General features: G+C 38.0%; 1 protein-coding gene across 4 annotated transcripts in view; it reads right to left on the bottom strand.

Annotated features, from left to right (window-relative positions):
- Positions 1–7,760: 7,760 nt before the first annotated feature.
- Positions 7,761–22,085, bottom strand: part of LOC126298954 (type-1 angiotensin II receptor-associated protein-like) — a 98,011-nt gene continuing 83,686 nt past the window's right edge. For all 4 annotated transcript variants that reach the window (XM_049990559.1, XM_049990561.1, XM_049990558.1 and 1 more), the window contains one exon: positions 7,761–8,101. In XM_049990559.1, coding sequence (XP_049846516.1) covers positions 7,950–8,101 — 152 coding nt within the window. In that variant the 3' untranslated portion in view covers positions 7,761–7,949. The remainder of the gene's footprint in view (positions 8,102–22,085) is intronic.

The following is a 22,085-nucleotide window of genomic DNA, read 5'->3' on the forward strand; positions in this document are numbered from 1 at the left end:
AAACGTCATGGAACAAAAATTATGAAAATTTGACGAAGTTGTTGTAAGCATCTTAATGTAAGTGGGGTCTGCTACAAATGACAGATGACTCACAATAAGACAGTTATGGTTTCAGTTTCACATTACACTATCTGTACTGCACAAGTTCAGCAGTCAACAGTTGTGGCACTGTTAGCTAAGTAAGCCTATTCACCACAACAAGGTCATACCAAATTAGAGGGGGAAAAGTGGTGTTTTAATTGTCCTGAGGCCAAAAACAGCATAAAAAGCAAAATACATTGGTTTGTAATCGACCCGGGGCCAAAAACCGCATAAATAGCAAAGTTCCATTGGTTTTTAAGTGTCATGAGACTGGTGCAAGGCATGTTCAATATGCTGTCCACTATTTTCTGCCAAAAGTTGAAATCGAGAAACAGCATGTTCCACAAGAGATCGGAGTGTCTCGGGGTCGCATTCAGAACTGCGAAATGTGAGCCTCCAGTTCACCTACATTCATAATTAGAGCACTGAACACAACAGCTTTCAGATAACCTCACAGCCAGAAGTCAGACATATTATGATTAGGTGATCCGGATGGCCAAGCTGTAGGGACATGACAGCTGACAGTTCTAGTATTTCTGAAATGCCCCTGAAACAGCTGCTTCACTGGCTGTGCATAAAGTCACATTTTGTGGACTCACACTAGTCATTGCTTGAGATTTTTTGTTACGGTCAACCATTATTTTCCTTTTATGACGTTAATACACAGTGGTAAAAATCCTCATCTGAGCATCCTGATTTTAGTTTTCCATTATTGAGAGTTCAGTTTATTTCCTTCCCACTTCTAGCTTCTGCTTCATCTCTAATGACCTTGAGGTAGGTGGGATGTGTAACACTAATCATATTTCCTTTCTGTTTTCCCCTACATCTTTCACTGAATGCAAGAATCTCACAAGTGTCAAATGATCGCAGTTCATCACATTTCCCAATAATCGAGTGGACCATATGGCCAAACTGTAAAAATTTCCCTCATTGCAGGCTGTTGGTGGTCTTAAGTTGGCAAATAATGCACATCAAAATGCTCCCACTTGAAACAAGAAAACTAGTTTCTGATATTTCTTTGATGCACTTATTCCATATGTGGCAGAAATGTTTCCATCTGCCTCCACTGCCTTTATTATAACCAACGAGAAGAAAATTCAGAAATGCTAACCTTTTTTCCTGTTTCACACACTGTTTCCTAATACTTAAGCAATGTTCATCTAAACCTTCAACTATGCCATGTTCTGCAAGTCATCACAAAAACAGTTCTAGAGGTTCAAATAAAAAAATAAGATTGATAAATCTACCTACCGCAACCTGCAGGATGACATGCCAAACAAAATTGTCATGAACTTGCGTACCAGCCTACTTTTATCAGGCTAATTTTGCCCTTGTAAATTACACACAGTTTGATAAGTAAGATTGTGGTTGGGTTAATCGATATAAAAATGTATTTGACAACAAAATAATTAATATACATACATCATATATGAACAAAAGAAAAATTCAGTTGCAATTAATAGTATGTCCAGTCACCCACAGCATCAATAATTGCTTGGCATTTCTGAGGCATCTTTGAAACCAAGTTTTCTATTTATTCGGGTTGAAGAGACATCAAAATGCAATGAATTTGCACTGACAGCTGTTTAAAAGAGAATTTTGTTTGCACTTGATGCAACGTTAAGAATGGGTTTCCCAAAAATAGTTTCATAATAATTTTTTCCATTTTTGAGGTACTTTACCCGTTGTGCCACGTTCTTCAAAGCCGTGCACCGTTTTAACCAATTTACGGCATGTTAGCCACTTTTGTACAAATGCCTTTGATTTCCCCATATATTTAGACACTGCAGCATGACTCATTTTAGGATCTTTAGGGTGGCTAAAGAGAAACACGAGTCTCAAAACCTGACATGCAATCTGCACTCGTGTATCTTCTTGTGTATTTCAGTCAAAAATTCAAAGCAAACTAATGCTTTACGAACATGGCATTGGCTGTGAAGGAACTAAGCTGATATCTTTTACCATTTGTATGTAATGCCATCCACACTCTTAGCAGACTTATTTCAATATTTTTCACATCATATGCTGAATTAAAGAAATAGAGAATGCAGCTTTGCATATTGAAATATGGTATAAAAAATAAAGAGAAGAATGTGCTTGATATCTTAGCTTCACCAGTAAACAATAACTACATACAACACCACAGCACTTCAACTGGAAAGCAGCATTTCCTGCAGTAATGTTGTACCCTACCATGTTGCCAATTTGTGCTGATGATTGTTATGTGGTTTTATTTCAATGATAACAAAATTATGCATTATGAAGCAGAGGCAGCAGGTGAACAGTGATGCAGACGCGTGAAGAATTGAATGTTTTGTGAAGAAATGTATGTTTTGTGTAGGCTGTAATCCCCCCAATGAGTTGGAATTCTCATCCAGCATGGAGCATCCTTCTTTATGAAAGCACCATGAGCCCAGCTGTATGTGTAGTTTGGAGGTCTGGTGGAATAATTCTAGCTTTGTGTGCTTAATGTCGGGTTTGATTAACACCGCAGGCAATCATTTTTAACAAGCATGAACAGGCCCTCTTTACTTTTGATAATACCAATTGAACAACTGTGGTTTCAAATTGAAATTAAACACAATGTCCTCAGCTACTGCCTGAAGGAGAGTTGGTACAGGTTGAGCCATGAGAGAGCTGCCAAGACTCTTGTCACCGGTAAGCTTTCTTATACCAGAATCTATTTAATTAATGAGCCAGTCACAGATACTTGTTTCTTACTGTATTTGAATTAGAGACGTTGAAAATATTGATGCTGGACTAGGAATCGAACACTAATCTCCCCTTTTGTGGGATTTGACACCTTCAAGACAATTGTTTTGACATTTCCCCAAGATTCCAAACTCGTCAAGGTTTCCATAAAGAGTGCATGTTTGCATTCAAACCCTGGTCTGCCACAAAAATTTTTATCACACCATTTCAAGCTGTAGCATGCGTGCTCCAAATTAAAAGTGAAAAATAATGGTGACTTTTAATGTGACTGTGTGTGTTGCCAACAATAACGATAGGTGCTAGTTTCAACTCTCAGTGAGAGACAGAATTTTTCATCATGTCATTGCAGGTTCAGGCATGCCACTCCTGGCTACTTGTGAAAAATAATTCGATAGTTAACACCTCTGTGTGTAGTCAACAATGATAATATGTGTGCGTTTGACTCCCATATCAGCACAGAACTTTTTGTCACATTATTTCCAGATATGACATGCACACATCTCACTACTGCTGAAATAAACTGATACTAAAATCTAGTCATGACTAAAAAATGAAGGAAATAGATGTTGGGTTCACATTCCTGTGACGCAAAATAATTGTCCCATTAGTTCAGTTTCTGTCATTTCACTACTGGTGAAAAAATTCAGCATCTAACATTTGATTGTGCTTAGTTAATAATCTGATTATGTGCTGGTTCGAATCCACATCCAACACAAAATTTTATGCCACTTGATTTCTAGTTTAAACCACACTTTGTTACTCGTGAATGAAACCATATTTATGGTCTGTTAGTTAACAGGGACAATAATTGTTGGATAAAAGTCCCAGGGTCCCAGTCCAGTACAAAAATTTTCACCATTTAATATCAAGTTTAATCATTCTTTTTGAAATGTCACTGGTTGTAATAAATAAGTTTAGAAGACCAAGTCATCTTTAATAACATGTTTCCTGATAATTGCATTATTTATTTATTTTCATTACAGCCATTTATGGGCTATGTTCACACAACTTCTCTCACTTTCTAAAGTTCTCTTCCTTTCTCTTTCGTCAGTACTACTCCATCCATTGGCTCACTCATGCGCGTTCTTCTCCCGAGAATACTATGTTCTTCCTCGTTTTCTCCTCAAAGAAATCCTTTACCTCTGCAACCTTTTTCCTAAAGAGCTGCCTGTTCACAATTTCTTCTGCCTAGATCCCAGTGCACTTCTTTCACCCAGGGAACTGGTGTCCTCCTGTTCGAGAAGAATCTTGTTGGCGAGCCTCTCAGATTCCATTCTTTTAATATGTCCATAGAAAGACAGTCTTCTTTTCTTCATTGTAGTGATGATATTTTCAAATCATTGATAAAGTTCTTGATTTGATTTTAGACATAACGTAAATTCATTAGGTATTTTTCAGGGCCCAAGAATCTTTCTAAGGAATTTCCTATCTTCCTTTTCAAAGTCTGAAAGTCACTTCCTGGCTATTGTCTCAGATTTATATAAACATTCAGGTTTGACGACTGTGATGTAGTGTTGGAATTTGGCCTAGTATGAGAGTGATCTAGATTTGTGTGTGTTCTGACACAATCTGAATGCTATTTCCATTTTTCTTGCCCGTTCTTCAATTGTTGCATTTTCATTGTTGTTTGGAGTCAAAATCTCTCCTAGGTGCTTGAACTTCTGAACTCTCTTGATGTCGCCATACTTTGTCCTCATTGTCCAGACTGGCTTATTCTGAAATTAATTTTCATCTGGACTGACAGCCATAGGGACCTGTGTTTTCTAATCTCTTGTAGTATTCATTTTGTATAAGCAAACAACTGTACCACAGGGAAATTAGAAGAGTTGCAAGAAATTTACTTTATGTGGGTCACACACTAATCAGACAGAATGCAATTCATGTCATTACAGATATTTTTTAATGTGATCGTATGTAACAATGATGAAAATGCACAAAATTTCTTAAATATTTACATATTTAAAAAAATGTCAAGTATATACCTGAACCTACATGGATGCCACATAAAAACGACGTAACATTTCAGTTGATCTACGCTACAGTCATGTTACTTCCTTATCAAAAAATATCTTGAAAACATTGTGTAGTTTCAAAGCATTCATATCTGTATTTTTCTTGGCAAGTAAATGCAATCTTTCTTGACAAGTAAATGCAATCTTTCGAATAGCTATTTCTAACGTGCTACCCTCAGTATCTACAACAGACACCTGCAGCAGAACCACTGAAGTTCCTGCCACCACCACCACCACCACCACCACCACCACCACCATTTCAATTTGAATTGTCATCAGTTTCAAACATCCCTTCTTTGTGCCAAAATGTATAGTTCTGAATCATTTAATCTAAAATTTGATTGTTAATAATCTTTCACTAGCCACAACACTTGTCTTTCAGTATTTACAACTGTTCAACAGTATGGGGTTAATTTGAACTAAAATCATTCATATTAAACAATACAGTATTCTTGGTTTATAACCACACTAACCAAACAGTCAACATTATGATGAGTGACAATGATGTTTTGTAACAATTAGTAGTGAAATAATCTTAGTCAAATTAATTTTTTTAGAAAAAGAAAAATAGATTATATATTTGATTACCCTATATACCCCTATAAATGCAATCAACCAAACAAACAAAGGCACAGAACAGCAGGGAAGCAACAGCAATTAGAGCTGCAAGGAACTACAGTTGTGAGAAAGACTCACCGATGATCCATCTCGTACTCAAGAAGGCATCTGCAGATGACATGATGTGTACACTTTGTGTTTCATCAAGTACCAAGTGATCTAGGATTGCATTGCAGACACATTATGGGCTAGTGACACAAATGTTTCAGCTATGAAAGAATTTGCATAAAACTTTTTTTATATTGAAAACACTATCAGTAACGTATCAGCTTCATTTTAGAATAATTATAATTTTCATTTCAGAAAGGCAGTTGGATGAAAGTTAAGTTTGGAAAGGTTTTTACTTATCCTCTATGTATTTGTCTCCAGAATGAAGATCAGGACTTAACTCTCAATTTACCTTAAAGTTAATAAAGATGAAAATGAGCTTGGATTGGACAATGATAGGGGAGGAAATAAGGTGTGTGCTTTTCAAAACAACCATCCCAAAATACGTACACTGAAGCGCCAAAGAAACTGGAATAGGTATGCGAAAGTAAATAGAGAGATATGTAAACAGGCAGAACACGGCATTGCGGTCGTCAGTGCCTATAAAAGACAAGTGTCTGGTGCAGTTGTTAGATCGGTTACTGCTGCTACAATGGCAGGTTGTCAAGGTTTATGCGAGTTTGAACGTGGTGAATATAGTTGGCACACAAGCAATGGGACACAGCATCTATGAGGTAGCGATGAAGTGGGGATTTTCCCATATGACCACTTGCACTGCCCTTGCACTGTGCATATCAGGAATCTGGAAACCATCAAATCTCTGACATCACTGCATCCGGAAATAGACAGAAATGTAACCCTTCCACAAATTGCTGCAGATTTCAATGCTGGGCCACCAACAAGTGTAAAGTGTGTGAACAATTCAATGAAACATCATTGATATGGGCTTTCGGAGCTGAAGGCACATTCGTGTACCCTTGAAGCTTTACACCTCGCCTGGACCCATCAACACCGACGTTGGACTGTTGATAACTGAAAACATGTTGCCTGGTCGGATGAGTCTCATTTTGAATTGTATTGAGTGGATGTGCATGTAAAAGTATGGAGACAACCTCATGAATCCATGGACCTGCAGATCAGTAGTGGACTGTTCAAGCTGGAGGCGGCTCTGTAATGGTGTGGAGAGTGTGTCATTTGAGTCATATGGGACCCCTGAAGCGTCTGGATATGACTGACAGGTGATACATACGTAAGAATCCTGTCTGATCACCTGCATCCATTTATGTCCATTGTGCATTCCCATGGAGTTCGGCAATTGCAGCAGGACAATGTGACACCCCATATGTTCAGAATTGCTACAGAGTGGCTCAAGGAACACACTTCTGAGTTTAAACACTTCTGCTGGCCACCAAACTTCCCAGACATGAACATTACTGAGTATATGTGGGTTGCCTTGCAATGTGCTGTTCAGAAGAGATCTCCACACCCTCTTACTCTTACAGATTTATGGACAGCCCTGTAGGATTCATGGTGTCACTTCTCTCCAGCACTAATTCATACATTAGTCTGATTATTAAAAAAACTGCTACCTGTGAATAAATTCTTTCCTCATTCACTCATGAACTTTACTGATAATCATATCAATTGTTGTGTGTGAATTTAATTTTCCATTGTACTGTACTCCTGGGAGAGACAACTGCTTGTGCTTTTGGTTTTTCAGTCCACAATTTTACAAAACCCATTATGTGTCTGTCTACTGTACAGCATGTTCTCTCTCTTACAATCTCCAGATTCATTTCACAAATTTATGATATTTCATGAGTAGTCTTGGAGAAAGCTTGAACTTTCACTTACAGCAGTTCCTGTTTCTTTTGTCTTTTCTCCCACACACCATAGGTTACCAAGCAATAACAGATGTGGCATGTACCATATTTGGCAATTAACATTTCCATTTAATGCACAATGGTGGGAAAAAGAAGTGCACCATTTACCTTTGTTCCTTTAACTTCTGTGCTATGCTTCCAACCTGCATAACATTTTCTCAATGATTTTAAGCTTCTTGTAGACAATCTGCATTATTGCCTTTCAGTCTAATTTGTATACTCTGTACTTCCCATTTGGGCATATTTATATTTATCAGACAAACTACTGAAAACTTAAATATGGATGGCCATACACAGAGTTTTTAAACTCATTTCTCCCAAATGCAAGCCCAGTGCACAAACCACTGTATCACTGCATTGAAACTTAACATTTTTAGTGTGTTCAAAATATTCTTTGCGGTTAGTTCTGAGAGTCATATACAGTGCGACAACTGGACACTCGTGGGAAAAAATAGAAGTCGAGAAAAATTTGATAACATGTATAAACACAGTTTATTAAAAATATTTGCACTACAAAATGTACAGTGAGTATCTCTCAGTAGTTAATGAAATTTTCAGCTGAATTAGGATATTTCTTACTCCATTTGGAGACAAACATCTCTCCACACAATTAGAACTTTTAAATTCATATGGTAATGTACAAAAAAAGACTGCATCAGGCACCATATGGTGGTGGTATTTTCTCTGTGCCCTGAGCAGAGTATAATGATGGAATGGTGCTTGTTCCTGCTGCATTATTGCTGGGGACTGCTTGGTGGGTTCCACTGTCTATGTCCTCATATACTGTCCTGGTTCTGCCAGAATTACCTGAAAAATTCCAGATTAAAGGATTTAAATTTTACAAATATTGTAACATGAGTACACACTTATGTATAACATAGTAACTCTTACGGTTATGACGCCACCCAGTTACATTATATGAAAAATGTACAACTGGCACTTAAATTACCAACTCTCACGAGGAAACATCCCTAACTTGATCTCATGTTTTAAGGAGATAAAAAGCATATCTGCAAGATATTAGTCCCATCAATCAACCTTGTACAAAATTTTGCAGTGGATCAGTATGAGAATATTGTTAAAATAATACTATATATATATATATATATATATATATATATATATATATATATATATATATATATATATATATATTTAGGCGTGAGGTTGAGATATTACACAGTCATATTACTTACTGTTATTCAAGTAGAATAATGTGTGTTAAACAAGATTTCAAAACTCATTGAGCATATTTGTGCACCTACCCCCTCCTCTTCCCTCTTATCTTCAACATCTCGCAAACAGAGCACTGGTTGTCACTCTGCTGTATTGTATATCGCACTCTGGCATTAGGTGGTGGTGGTGGTGGTGGTGGTGGTGGTGGTGTAGTGAGTGACCAACAACCAGTGCATGAAAAAGTTTGAGAGTGAAACTTTCAGAAGGTTATCACTGCATACTTTCAGAATTATGGTCCAAATTTTCACTCGGGATCAATTCCTGGGGGCTGATACCTTACAAGTGTGCTTTTTCCTCCTCATAATATGAGGTGAAGTTGGTGATGTTTCCTCGACTGAGCAAGATTTTCAGTAGTTTTGATTTTTTTTCCAGAGCTCAAGGTGAAGGCTGGAAAATTGCCTCATAATCCACATTTGGGCAAAATGATGAGGGTGCTAAAATTTCTTAGTTTATGAGTTTGTATCTTTCTGGAATGTGGTAAGTGATTTGTTGTACTGGTACTGCTTTAAGGAGTAGGAGCACCCAGAGATGATACAATAAAATTTCAGGAAGATATGAATGAAATGCCATAATGACAGTCACTACCTCCCAACAATTTTGAAGTGCTGTCAAATTGACAATGTAGTTTAACAACTGTGACAAACTTCTCCTATTGGAAAGCTACAAACACCTTATGTCAGTTAAAAAAAAAAAAAAAAAAAAAAAAAAAAAAAAAAAAAAAAAGAAAAAGGCTGGGTCCAGTAATCATTGGTGGAGCAAACTATGCACGAATTGGTGGCAAATACAGATTGTGGTCCACATCAAAACTAATGATGCAAGTTTTGAGACTAGATTACATTCCTTCCAATGAAATAAGTACAATTGACAAGACTAGCCATTGTGCTTTGATATGCTCACCTTCTGCAGTTTTGTTCCGAGAGATGACTGCAGGCCTCCGATTCTGATACCTGTGAGGGGCCTGAGCCAGATACTTAGACAATTCTGTGATAATCCACATTGTGACTCATGACAAATGAGTGACACTGGATGAAGCAAATCCTCTCAATTTTGTTTTCATTACTGCACAGTTTAAGTCGGGAAGCCATTTTCAAATTTGTACATAGTGTTCAATGATGACAATTTTTCAGATAGTTGACTCTCCAGCCAGTCAAGCAACAATTACTGACCACACACAACCTTCCACAAGATGAAAATATTACGATATTAGTAAGTCACTGTACAAACTTTCACTAGTCCATTAAATCAGTCTCCCCTGAGCCTGTACCATTGGTCCCTTTCAACCTGGGGTAGGAATGAACTCACTCCTCCCTCCCAAACCCATCACTTTTTCTCTCCTGAGGAAAGAACGAACAGTTCCAAAAGTTAGGAACAGTTTCTCACTTTTAAATGAGTGCTGACAGTGCTGGAAGCTTACCTCCTGAGGGTAAATACTGGCCAGCTATTCTCTCTCTTTTTCACTCATAGTTTCATTTATAAGCAAATCAAATGGAAGCCTTACATTTATGAGTTGAATCTTTCAACCAATTAAAAATTTGGGGAGTGACCCATGCTAGAATAGGCCTGAAGTCAGTGGGGTGTCTGCTTAGCATGCACCTATAAAGGTTGCCTGAAGATAACAAAATTTATTGACATGTAAGAGTAAAGGAACTGTTGGTAAACCTGAACTATTAGACAGTAAGAAAAATACCAAATATCCCATGAACATTTTCTCAGGAAATTCCAGGAACTAGCCTTCAGGGCACAATGTATGAATATGCTACAACACACTACATATCACTGACCGAAACGAAGCAGCAAAATTAGACTAATAACTTGCATAATTGTACAAGCAAGCAGTCTGTGAATGGAACTCAAAGAACCCTTCATATATGGTGCAATGAGACAGACACCACCACACACTTTACAATGACCATACAGTATAGAATAAGGTATTAACTACAATGGTTTTCAGGACTCTATAATATCTAGAAACAAATAGCAGCATAGCAACACTATGAAAGCCTGATACCTGTATGTATAACATTTTGCAGGCAACTGCACAACAAAAAATTCTTATCAAACTTTTTGTTGTCCTCCAAACTCTTTCAAAATCCATGTTAGACACCAGTTTGAAATTAGCTTCAATTAATAATCAGTACATCTACATCTGCATCTCCATTTATACTCTGCCTGCTACCCAACAGTGTATGGCAGAGCACACTTTACATAGCATATGGTTCACAGGAAGAATGACTGCCAGAAAGCCCCCTGTGCGCGCTCAAATCTCACCAATTTTACATTCGTGATCTCCAAAGGAGGTATAAGTAGAGGGAAGCTATATATTCGATACCTCATCCAGAAACGCACCCTCTCGAAACCTGGACAGCAAGCTACACTGCGATGCAGAGCACCTCTCTTGCAGAGTCTGCCACTTGAGTTTGCTAAACATCTCCATAATACTATCACGCTTACCAAATAACCCTGTGATGAAACACGCCACTCTTCTTTGGATCTTCTCTATCTCCTCTGTCAACCCGACCCAGTGCGGTTCTCACACTGGTGAGCAACTCTCAAGTATAGGTCGAAAAAGTGTTTTGTAAGTCATCTTCTTTGTTGATGGACTACATTTTCTAAGGACTCTCCCAATGAATTTCAACCTGGCACCTGCCTTACCAACAACTAATTTTATAGATCATTCTACTTCAAATCGTTCCGTACACATACTCCCAGATATTTTACAGTGTTTGTTCTGCAATAATATAATCTTGTAGTTAGCAGAAGGAATACTACACCTTTTTTCCCCAGGAGTAAGTCGGAAACAGATGTTTCCAAAATAAAGACAGACTTTTTTTACATTTAACATATTGGTAATTTTTTATGCTGCAGATGTATCCGACAGCTTCCTATTAGTTACCGTAAATCAGTGTAAGTTACCTTAAGAATTTTTAATTTTCCTGGTGTAGATGTGACATTCATCATGCTACTTGTGCATATTTTGACAGTATTCAGGCAATAATGATGTTACTGACACTTAAGAAGACAGTCATAATGTAATTTTGAATGAAACATTCTGTTTTACAATTTCAAATGAAACACTTCAGCTTTAACAGCTGTGTGCCACTGTTGTCAGAACTAAACCTACTGACTACTGGGGTTGTCACAGTGTCCCATTTATACAAACGAGGCAGTAGAGTCTGGAACCTTCCAGAAGACAACAGAAACGACATGAGTGGGAAGCTGAGTTGGGCAGCTGGCTATTAATCCGCACAGAGCCTAAGGCTTAACCTCATGAAATACCTACAGGATTACACTTGACAGATATTTTTATTTCTTATGAGACAGGTACAATTGAAAGTCACCAACTGGAAGACCGACACAATAATTGGTGGATGCAATTTTAATTTCATGATACACGAGGTCAAATATTTTGAGAGGTTGCTCCCCATACAAATAAGAATTTTGTTGCACTGTCCACTTGTGGCACGTAATGGAAGATGAAGGTTTAATGCCCCTGTAAATAATGAGATAATTGGAAACTAAGCACAAGTTCAAAATTGGAAAGGCATGGAATGAAAGTTGGAAAGGTATGGAATGAAAGTGGTCACTCCCTTACTTAGGGCTTCTCTTGGCTTTTACTTTAAGCATCTTAGAGAAGCTAAGAGAATCCTAAATCTGAATGGCTGGACAGGTCCCATGAATTTAAGTCCCAGCCCACAAACTCGTGTATTCAGCGAGGGACTACTTTGAAAAAGAAAAGGAAAACAGTAAGCCTTATTTCCTGCTGCTCAGGTTGTTAAGAGAACTGCGGCAGCATTGAAAATAAGCAAGATTGCATTTTGTAACAACAGGGAAAGAACACTACACTACAAACAGTGGTGAGAGTGGCACAACAAGGCTGCACACACCAGCAAAGAAGCAGCTGAGGACGAAGTCATTGACAGCTTTGGACGATTTTCAGAAATACACTATTCGTCCTCATACATATGGCTATAAGAGAAGCGAACATTCCACTCTACCTGTGTCACTTCACAAAGACGATATTTCCAAGGAAGCAAATTTTCATTACATACAGTGCTAAAAGACAGGCTTCAGTTATTCAGTGTATAATGGACCCAAGATATTGATGGAAAGGACAGATGTAATCGCATGGTGGTGTATATTTCTGCACAAGATCACGGTTGAAAATATAGTGTGGATAGATGAAACGTGGGTTAATGCCAGACATTCATTTAGTAGGGGCTGGAGTGATGGAACGCCACAGGGGACCAAGGCAATGCCTGTTGGAAAAGGAGGGCACATTATTGTTTTATATGCAGGTACATCGAACAGTTAGGTGCCAAACTGCTTGTTTATGTTTTGTTAAAAAAAAAGACTTGTTATTACCATGAAGAGAAGAACAGTGTGGTTTTTCAAAAGTGGTTGGAAGTGTTGCTTATGACGAATCTGACAAGTCCACCTGTTATCGTCATGGGCAATAACCCCTTATTCTGTTGTTCACAACAGGACACCAACTTTGGCAACAAAAAAAGAAGATATTATTCAGTGGCTGAAATGACGAAAAGTGGATTTGAAAGAATCTATAAAGAAGGCAGAATTACTCAATATTATGGCATAAAAGAACCACAATTTCTGACATATGTAGTTTGTGAGAGCGCCAAAAGGCACGAGCATGGAATTGTTTGGCTTCCTCCATACCATTGTCACTTCAAAGCTGTTGAAGGGGTATGGCTGCAAATAAAAAATTATTTTCCTACATACAAAATTCATAATGTATGAAGTTGAAATCTTTTTGTAGCAGATATTAATCAAGTACAAATGAGACATGGACAAAAATAATTGTACTGTTCACAAGTGTCATCAGAGAGGCAGCCAAAAATGAAGGCATTGTGGAAGAATGCATAGAAAATTTAATTATACAACTGGGAAGCAGCAGTGAGAGTTAAGCAGCGCAGAAGAAGACTGTTTCACATCACATTCTGACAGTAATGAGAGAGGTGTTCCTCCATTAGCGGAACTACAACACACTCCATAATATAAGGAGTGACCAATCATCTTTATTGTGAGTACCACCTTTACATTTTAACTGTTAAAAACTTTGCTGTCCACACGTCTCTTACAAATGTATTCATTTGGCGCCAGCAGTGCTAGTTCGGATTACTTTGCTTGGCGCCAGCCATTCTTGACATTATTGGGAAGTTATACATTGTTAAGTTTTCCTAATCTTGTTGTTAGTTCTCCTAAGGTCACAACCCTGTTTCCCCATTCTCATAAAAGTTTAAAGATATACATACATAAATACATACATACAAAATCTGTTTGTTTCATATATTTGTTTATTTGTATTGTCTTTGGTATTTAGTACTACTCTTTCGTAAGATATGAAGCAAAAAGTCTCCCAAGTTGTAACGTAACTCCACAAGACTTGCACATTAAGTTATTTGTTCTCCATTTTTGTTTTGCTACATACATGCCAGTTCCTTCATTCTTGTTTATTCGTTTCGGAAATAAGTATTAGCTGGCGTTGCTTTACGTGACCGGAAAGTCTGTCAACTGGATCATGAGGATACATATGAAATGTAGTGGCAACCCTCAAGTTTTGCTCAGAAGCAGGTACATGGCCTTTTATCCATGAATCACACACCTCCAATAAAAAAAATCGTGAAATCACTCTTGTGGTCTGTACCGAAATATTGCCATGTATGAGACACATTAAATAATGCGCAATTAAAGAGGTGGTCTGCTCGATCCACCCCTTTTATTTATTTGTTGTAGTCTAATACACTTCATCTTTTTTTATTGTGTAATTGGTTTTTCTACATTTTCTTTGAGTGTCAGCCAAAGTGGCATTATGTATTGTAGAGATCATTTGTATTGTTTTAGTTTTCGAAGTTCTCCATACCTGTGCGAGTACTTCACCTTTCCATTGAAGACAAGATTCAAACACGTTTACTTTTGCGTGCTTTAATTTTTCCGAAAATCCTATATTTTGCCGTATCGTTCCACAAACGAATTTTCTTTTCCAGTAACTTCTCTGCAAGTTTTACACTGTTATAGTAATTATCCATGTAGAGGTCATGCCACTTTCCATTAGAAGGTGCCAATAGTTCCATCACCATTTTTGCTAAAGGCTATCATACACCGCTATATATCTTGAATGAGGAAACGTATCCCACACACTAATTTCACAGCATCTGAATGAGTATGCCATATTACGTAATTTTCGATGGATTGTAAACTTTAAAATTTAACAGTCCACACCACAGTATCATTCCTTCATCAATTGAGATGTTTTGACTTGAGATACCTTTAATTCAACTTTTCAGAAAACAATCAATTACGAATTGCACTTCGAAAAGTCAGTTGGCATTATCTGGTTAATTATTGTTGTCAGAAAAAAAAATGTAAAAATAATATTTGTCTGAATAAGTTGTGGGACATTGTTTTGTGAAATATCTGTGTGTCTATCAATGGATTCGTTGACCAGTAATCAGTTATCCTTGCTTTTATTTTATTTTATTTTATTACAGCAAGCCTAAACCATTTTCGAAGTTTGGGTCCCATAATGTCGACAAATTTGCCATTTTTTTAAAAATCCAGTTTCCTTCTATTGCAATTCTGACTATAGTACTTGTTGGTTTTGTTGCTAATATATTCAAAAAGATCATTCCCAATATACAATTCTATGATATCCAGAACACACTGTGGATCTTTGGGAAATATGTTTGGACTGGGAGATCATTCAAATTTATTACTGGTCCTTGGTAAATCAAAATCTGACCACTGTGCACTGTCGTCGTCTTCTGATTCATCCGAATCAGTTGGCAACTGTAGCATTCGCCGAATTCTTCTTGAACTTCTTTTACTATCTTCCAGCAATTCTGCTTCACTTTCATTTTTTTGATCTTCAGTGTCTTGTTCCCACTTGACCAAGTCGTCTGAAACATCAGACAAGGCGTCCGCACATTCATCGTAAATAATCTTATCGTCTCATCTGCCATGATGAAAGGGCACATACTTGTTGACGTGTATAACTTATTGTTACCTAAATAAAACACCAACAGAAGATACTAAAGTGTTGTCGCTTGCCACTGTGCGATACTATGTACAAGACACCACTGTTGTGTCACTGGTGACTGCTGTTTCACGCACTGCACCACTGTAGTGTTGCTGGATGGCATATTGTTCATATACTGATAAATTATTCAGTCTCCCATTGCAGAACTAATTAATATTGCTAATATTTAACAGTGGAAACAAAAATTGTGAATGTTCGATTTGAGAAAATTTTTTTCATTTGTGTTCTGAAGTTTGACAAATAACTTTATGCTGTTTCGGCACATTAGATACTAAATATACTCATTTACATTTTTCGATATTATGCAGGGTGTTCATTTATCTAGTGATTGTCTGTGCAGTGCAGTAGATACTGGGCAACGAGAGCTCCGTTGCCTGGCTATAAGATGCTGTGTCGCCTATCTACTGCTGCGGTATGACATGAATACATTTAAAATTTAAGCAAATAAATTTTGTACTCGCCAATGTCATACAATTACCTGCCGTTATTTTCCACACATTTCTGACATCTACTCAAGAAATTATCACATGATGTAATTCTGTCCAAGATAGTAAATTAATTGATTCACGGATATTATCCTCGAGTTCCTCTGTTGTGTGAGGATTTGTCGTGTACGCTTCGTCCTTCAGTGCACCCGACAAATAATCACATTGAGTTAAATCGGGACTTCTAGTGGTCCAGATATTGTTACTAATCATTCTTTCATTGAACACATCGTTAATTGTGTGCAAAGAAACATTGGTCATATGAACCCTTGTTGAATCCTGTTGAAGAAATGTGAAGTTTCATTCTCTTTCACTCAGTTCATTAAAAATGGGTAAAAATGTTTTTACACATCTTTCACTTTTTACTGTCATCAAAAAGTATTGGGCCTATTATTCTGTCACTACTAACTGCACATCACATCACTATTTTTTGATCATGAAATGGTTCCTCATGAAGCACAACAGGTCTACCTGTGCTCCAATGTTGACAGTTTTGGGAATTAACGTACCTGCGTAATTGGAACCAAGCCTCATCTGAAAACAGAATGAGGTAAGGATCCATTTCACCTTCATGCACTTGTTTAAAAAACAATTTGCAACACTTAACCCTGTGTGCAGGATTACCAGGTCGAAGTTATTGTACCCCTACCCCTACCCCTACCCCTACCCCATAGGGCCTTAGACCAAGCAGCTTAGCACCTCTTTGTACCGAGGTGCACAATATTTGTGTTTGCCGCAAAAGATGTCTAAGACTTTTCAGGTATGCAGTGTCATCACGATGAGCTGTGAGCACCATACGTCATCTTTTATGCTTCTAGTCTTAAACACTTCTCACTTCACAAAATTTATTCACTAATTTGTGAACTCCATCACAACTCTGAACTCTAACACCTCGAAACTTCTGTTCAAACAATCTCCGAACAGTATGAGCGGACTCTCTACACACAAATGTATCATAAACAAACATTTATTGTGGAATTGAATAATTTGCTCTTCCCATGGTTGCATTCACAAACTTCCCCATTACACTTGTGATCCCGTTTCACTGCTCGAATAATACTGCTCGACAAGGTATGTATGTGTGCATGGCCTTCAAGCATGGCTGGCCTGCAGTATCCCAGGCAGGCGGTCATCGGATAAATGGAACACACTGTATATTACAAGTAGCAACTGTAACTAAATTCATGCATAAACTATAGCTAACAGCACTTGTGGTCCTGGGTGAACCAACAGAACTATCTTTTTAGGTTTGCCTTCACTTGATCGAATGCCTTCTGCATTTCTGGTGTCTAATGCAGTGACTGCTGGCCACTCATGTTCTTGACCATTAGTTCTGCTAACAGCACCTGCACCCTGGCCACCCTCAGCAGATGTTGATTGCAGTTTCGTGCTCCTAAAAACCTTCCAAGTTGGTGGTAATCATTTGATAAAAGTACCTCTTCAATTATAGCTATTTTATCCTTCAAGGGGCACATCCCAGCTGCTGACCGTTTGTCACCAACGAATGTCACCTGCTGTTGCCAGAACATGCACTTTGCCTTACTGATTACCATTCCATATTTATTGATGTTCTCAAAAATGGCCCTGAGGTGCTCTTCACGCAACTCCTCTGACTTTGAGAACACCAGTATATTGTCCAAATATACAAAACAACTTTGCAGTCTCTTTAGCAGCTCATTAATAAACCACTGCCATGTCGTGTCTGTGCTGTGTTCTTCAAGCTGAATGGCATTTGCACATACTCAAACAAACCAAAGGGTTTTGTTACAGCTGTCTTTGGTATATCCTTATCAGTTACTTGTATCTAATAGTATGCTTTTCTTGCAGTCAATTATGCTAATTATTGTCGCTCCTGCCAGAACTCTGGTGAAATCCTTGATGATGAGTATCAGGTAGTGGTCAGGCACTGTACTGGTGTTTAACACCCGGTAGTCACATAGAGCTTCCAGTTGCCATCTTTTTTTACCATGTGCAGTGGCGACATTCGGGGCTATCAGATCTACATAGCATGCTCACCTTACACCAACACTCAAATTCTGCCTTTGATACTATGAAATGGTCTGGGACTAACCTTTGTTGGAGCACTGTGTTCTGCAACACCATTGGCATATGCACCATGTTGTTGCCTCTTTCGTCAGTTACAACCCAACTGTGTGTGTGTGTGTGTGTGTGTGTGTGTGTGTGTGTGTGTGTGTGTGTGTGTCATGGTCCAACTTGTTTTCTGTCTTAGCATACCTGTGATGAATTCTCCTCTTTCCTAATCTGTGTGGTGCTGATGTGTACCTCTATTCCCATCTGACACAGGAAATTGGCAACCACTATGACCTCTGCTAGCACAAAGGTCGATCAGTAACTCTTCTGGCACCCCTAATACCTCAATTTACATTTTCTACATCATAATCTTACCTGCTGAGATTCCAGTAATCTCTTCAGAGGAAACTTATTTACTCAAAGTTTTCGCCAGATTGTTCAAACTATGACAAACTCAGCAAACTTATGTGAATTTTATTATGCACAATGCTACATTAATAAAGGAATAGTAATCACATATTTACGAATATAAACAAGCAAACAGTAGTGATTTTCGTGGCCTGTCATGCCTACTGCCGACTGCTGTCATAAGTGTGCACAAGGTTTCATGCATCTTTTTACTCTGTTGCCAAACCACCGGTGATACCAACAAATCTGTTCCTGTTGGCTGTTTTGGGCAGCTCTTAATTGTTTCTTGGCCGGGTAAGTTTTTCTAGTTTTGCAATACTACTGACACTTGCCTCTGTAGTGCATCATATTGCTGTTAAGCTTGTGCATTTGTTTAGTAATATCAACGTGCTGGCCCTTCCGTGTTGCTGCAGTCTCTTGCTGTGTGCAACCATCTCACCATTGTCATGTTTGCTCTGTGTGTACTGTCCAATTTTGCATAAATTTGGTCTGCCAGTGTTATCAGCATCTAATCATCATATTTATCACCATACACTACTGCTGCCCTCACTGCACCTTGCAACTACACTGGCCACATGTGTCTCAGTATAGCATATGGTAACTGCTTCTGCAATGATTCTTTGTAACTACTACCAATATTTGGAGAGTGTGTTCTATCTTCAGTACCTGTTGTATATCTTTAACTAGTGGTTTAGACATTCTGCTGATCAACAATATTTCTGAGCATGTATACTGCTGTTTTACCAATGGCTTAAATATAATATCTGCACCTATGGCAGCTGCCCTTGTGTCTGATGCTTTTATTGACACTGCAAACCTCATGCATTCATCTTATCTCATTCTGTTCAAATGCCAGTTCAAGCACTGTAAACCAAATTTCCAGTTTGTTCAGCATAACTGTGATGTCTGCACCTTTGTTTGGGATTCATTTGTTGCTGCACATCTGCTGCTAACTGCTGGACTTCGACTCACTGCGGAATTCTCCTGTTCCTCAACTGCCAACTGCAACCCACCTTCTCTGATAGCTGCTAACTCTCTCTGTGTGCACACGCATGTGTTGCCCCTTGACCCAACAGTATTGCTTAGCTCTGCATGCCCATTTGTGTATCTCTGGTTGGTTGCATGACCACCACTCATATGTTGTATCCAAATCATTACCACAAGTCAGGATTTCTCTAAACTTTATTACCAATCTTAGGCACTCATTGTGAAAAGAAATGCAAAATACTACAACAAAAGACAAATAATAAAATCCAAGGCATAAAGCAACTACCAACTGGGTTTGCTATAGAGAATAAAAACCAACTTGCACTGTGTGCACTTCACTCTGGTGGCAACAGCTCCCCATAATGTTATTAGGGAGATTGAATTAATAATTAAATCACTAAAGCCCAAGAACTCTCACAGATATGACGGGGTATCTAGCAGAATACTGAAGTATTGTTCTATGTATGTTAGCCCAGTACTTAGCCATATCTGTAACTTTTCCTTTAGGAGTGGTCGGTTTCCTAACCGATTAAAGTACTTGGTAGTGAAGCCACTTTATAAAGAGGGAGACAGGGATAATATTGACAATTTTAGACCTATTTCTACACCATCAGTGTATGCTAAAATTCACATAATTTGCTGTCAAATGTACAATTTGGTTTTAGAAATGGTTTAACAACTGAAAATGCTATATTCTCTTTTCTCTGTGAGGTTTTGGATAAATTAAATAAAAGGCTGTGAACACTGGGTGTTTTCTTTGATTTAACTAAGGCTTTTGACTGTGTTAACCACAAAATATTACTGCAGAAGTTGGACCATTATGGAGTAAGGGGAGTAGCTTACAATTGGTTCGCCTCTTACTTTAAGTACAGAAAGCAGAATGTAATCCTTCGCAATATTGAGAGTGGTAGTGATGTTCAGTCCCAATGGGGCACTGTTAAGTGGGGTGTTCCCCAAGAGTCGGTGCTGGGGCCACTGCTGTTTCTTATTTATATGAATGATATGCCTTCTACTATTAGAGGTGATTCAAAAATATTTCTGTTAGCTGATGACACCAGCTTGGTAGTGAAGGATCTTGTGTGTAATATTGAATCAGTATCAAATAATCTAGTTCATGAAATAAGTTCATAGCTTGTGGAAAATAATTTGATGCTAAATCACAGTCAGACTCAGTTCTTACAGTTTCTACCTCACAATTCAACAAGAACCGATATTTTGATCAGACAGAATGGGCATATTATAAGAGAGACAGAACAGTCCAAGTTCCTAGGCGTTCAGATAGATAGTAAGCTGTTGTGGAAAGCCCATGTTCAGGATCTTGTTCTGAAACTAAATGCTGCTTTACTTACCATTAGAACACTATCTGAAATAAGTGACACTTCAACACAAAGTAGTCTACTTCGCATATTTTCATACGCTTACGTCATATGGTATTATTTTTTGGGGTAATTCTTCCGATTCAAAAAGGGTATTTTTGGCTCGAAAACAGGCTGTTCGAGCTATATGTGGTGTAAGTTCGAGAACCTCTTGTCGACCCCTATTCAATAGTCTGGGAATTCTGACACTGCCCTCACAGTATATATTTTCTTTAATGTCGTTTGTTGTTAGCAATATTAGCCTATTCCCAAGCGTTAGCAGCTTTCACTCTGTTAATACTAGGCAGAAATCAAATCTGCATGTGTAATGCACTTCCTTGGCTATTGTGCAGAAAGCAGTGCAGTATTCTGCTGTATCCATATTCAATAAGCTACCACAAGAACTCAAATGTTTGGGCTACTGTTGAGATTTTTAAGTCTAAACTGAAGAGTTTCCTCATCGCTCACTACTCCTATTCTGTCGAGAAGTTCCTGGAAGAGCTGAAAAATTAAGCAAAGTCCACTGTTACATTTTTGATTTTCTTTATTAAATTTATGACTCGTCACCTGAATATGATTTTTATATTTCATTTTATCTGTTTCTACTATCATGTTATAATTTCATGTATTGACTCGTTCCATGACCATGGAGACTTCTCCTTAATTTGGTCCCACGGAACAATAAATAAATAGTGTTTCGCCGATCATCATCACACGTGTATTCACACAAGCACTGTGGTTGTAAAACTTCCTGGGGTTGTTTTTACTCGCGATAGCTCTGGTACCTAAGACAGAAGCTTTTCAGAGCAACTGACTGTGGTACAATATGCTTTTCTGTCGGTACTTACAAACTGTGGGGTACCACCTATTGAAAGCATTTCATCACTTAGGTATGTGAACACTCAGGATCCAGACTTTCACACCAATTCTTAAAATTTGTGAAGTTACAATATGACAACAGTACCATTAACAAGCAAGAAATCTTGACTATTTTGATAGTCTGTATCGTAATCCACAAAACATTAAAAGAAGTCAATGTGAAAGCATATAGCACACTAGGTAAATAACACTCTTACACCCACTTTTTATTTTCCTTTCACTTTTTTTGGTGCTCAATCTTATGACTTGCAACATTGTCTAACTAGGTCCAATGCAGTGCAGGTGCAAGAGTAATACTAATTGTTTTAATGCAGCTTAAACACTACTGGCCATTGAAATTGCTACACCACAAAGAT

The sequence above is a fragment of the Schistocerca gregaria genome, chromosome X (assembly GCF_023897955.1).
Source record: "Schistocerca gregaria isolate iqSchGreg1 chromosome X, iqSchGreg1.2, whole genome shotgun sequence".
NCBI lineage: Eukaryota > Metazoa > Arthropoda > Insecta > Orthoptera > Acrididae > Schistocerca > Schistocerca gregaria.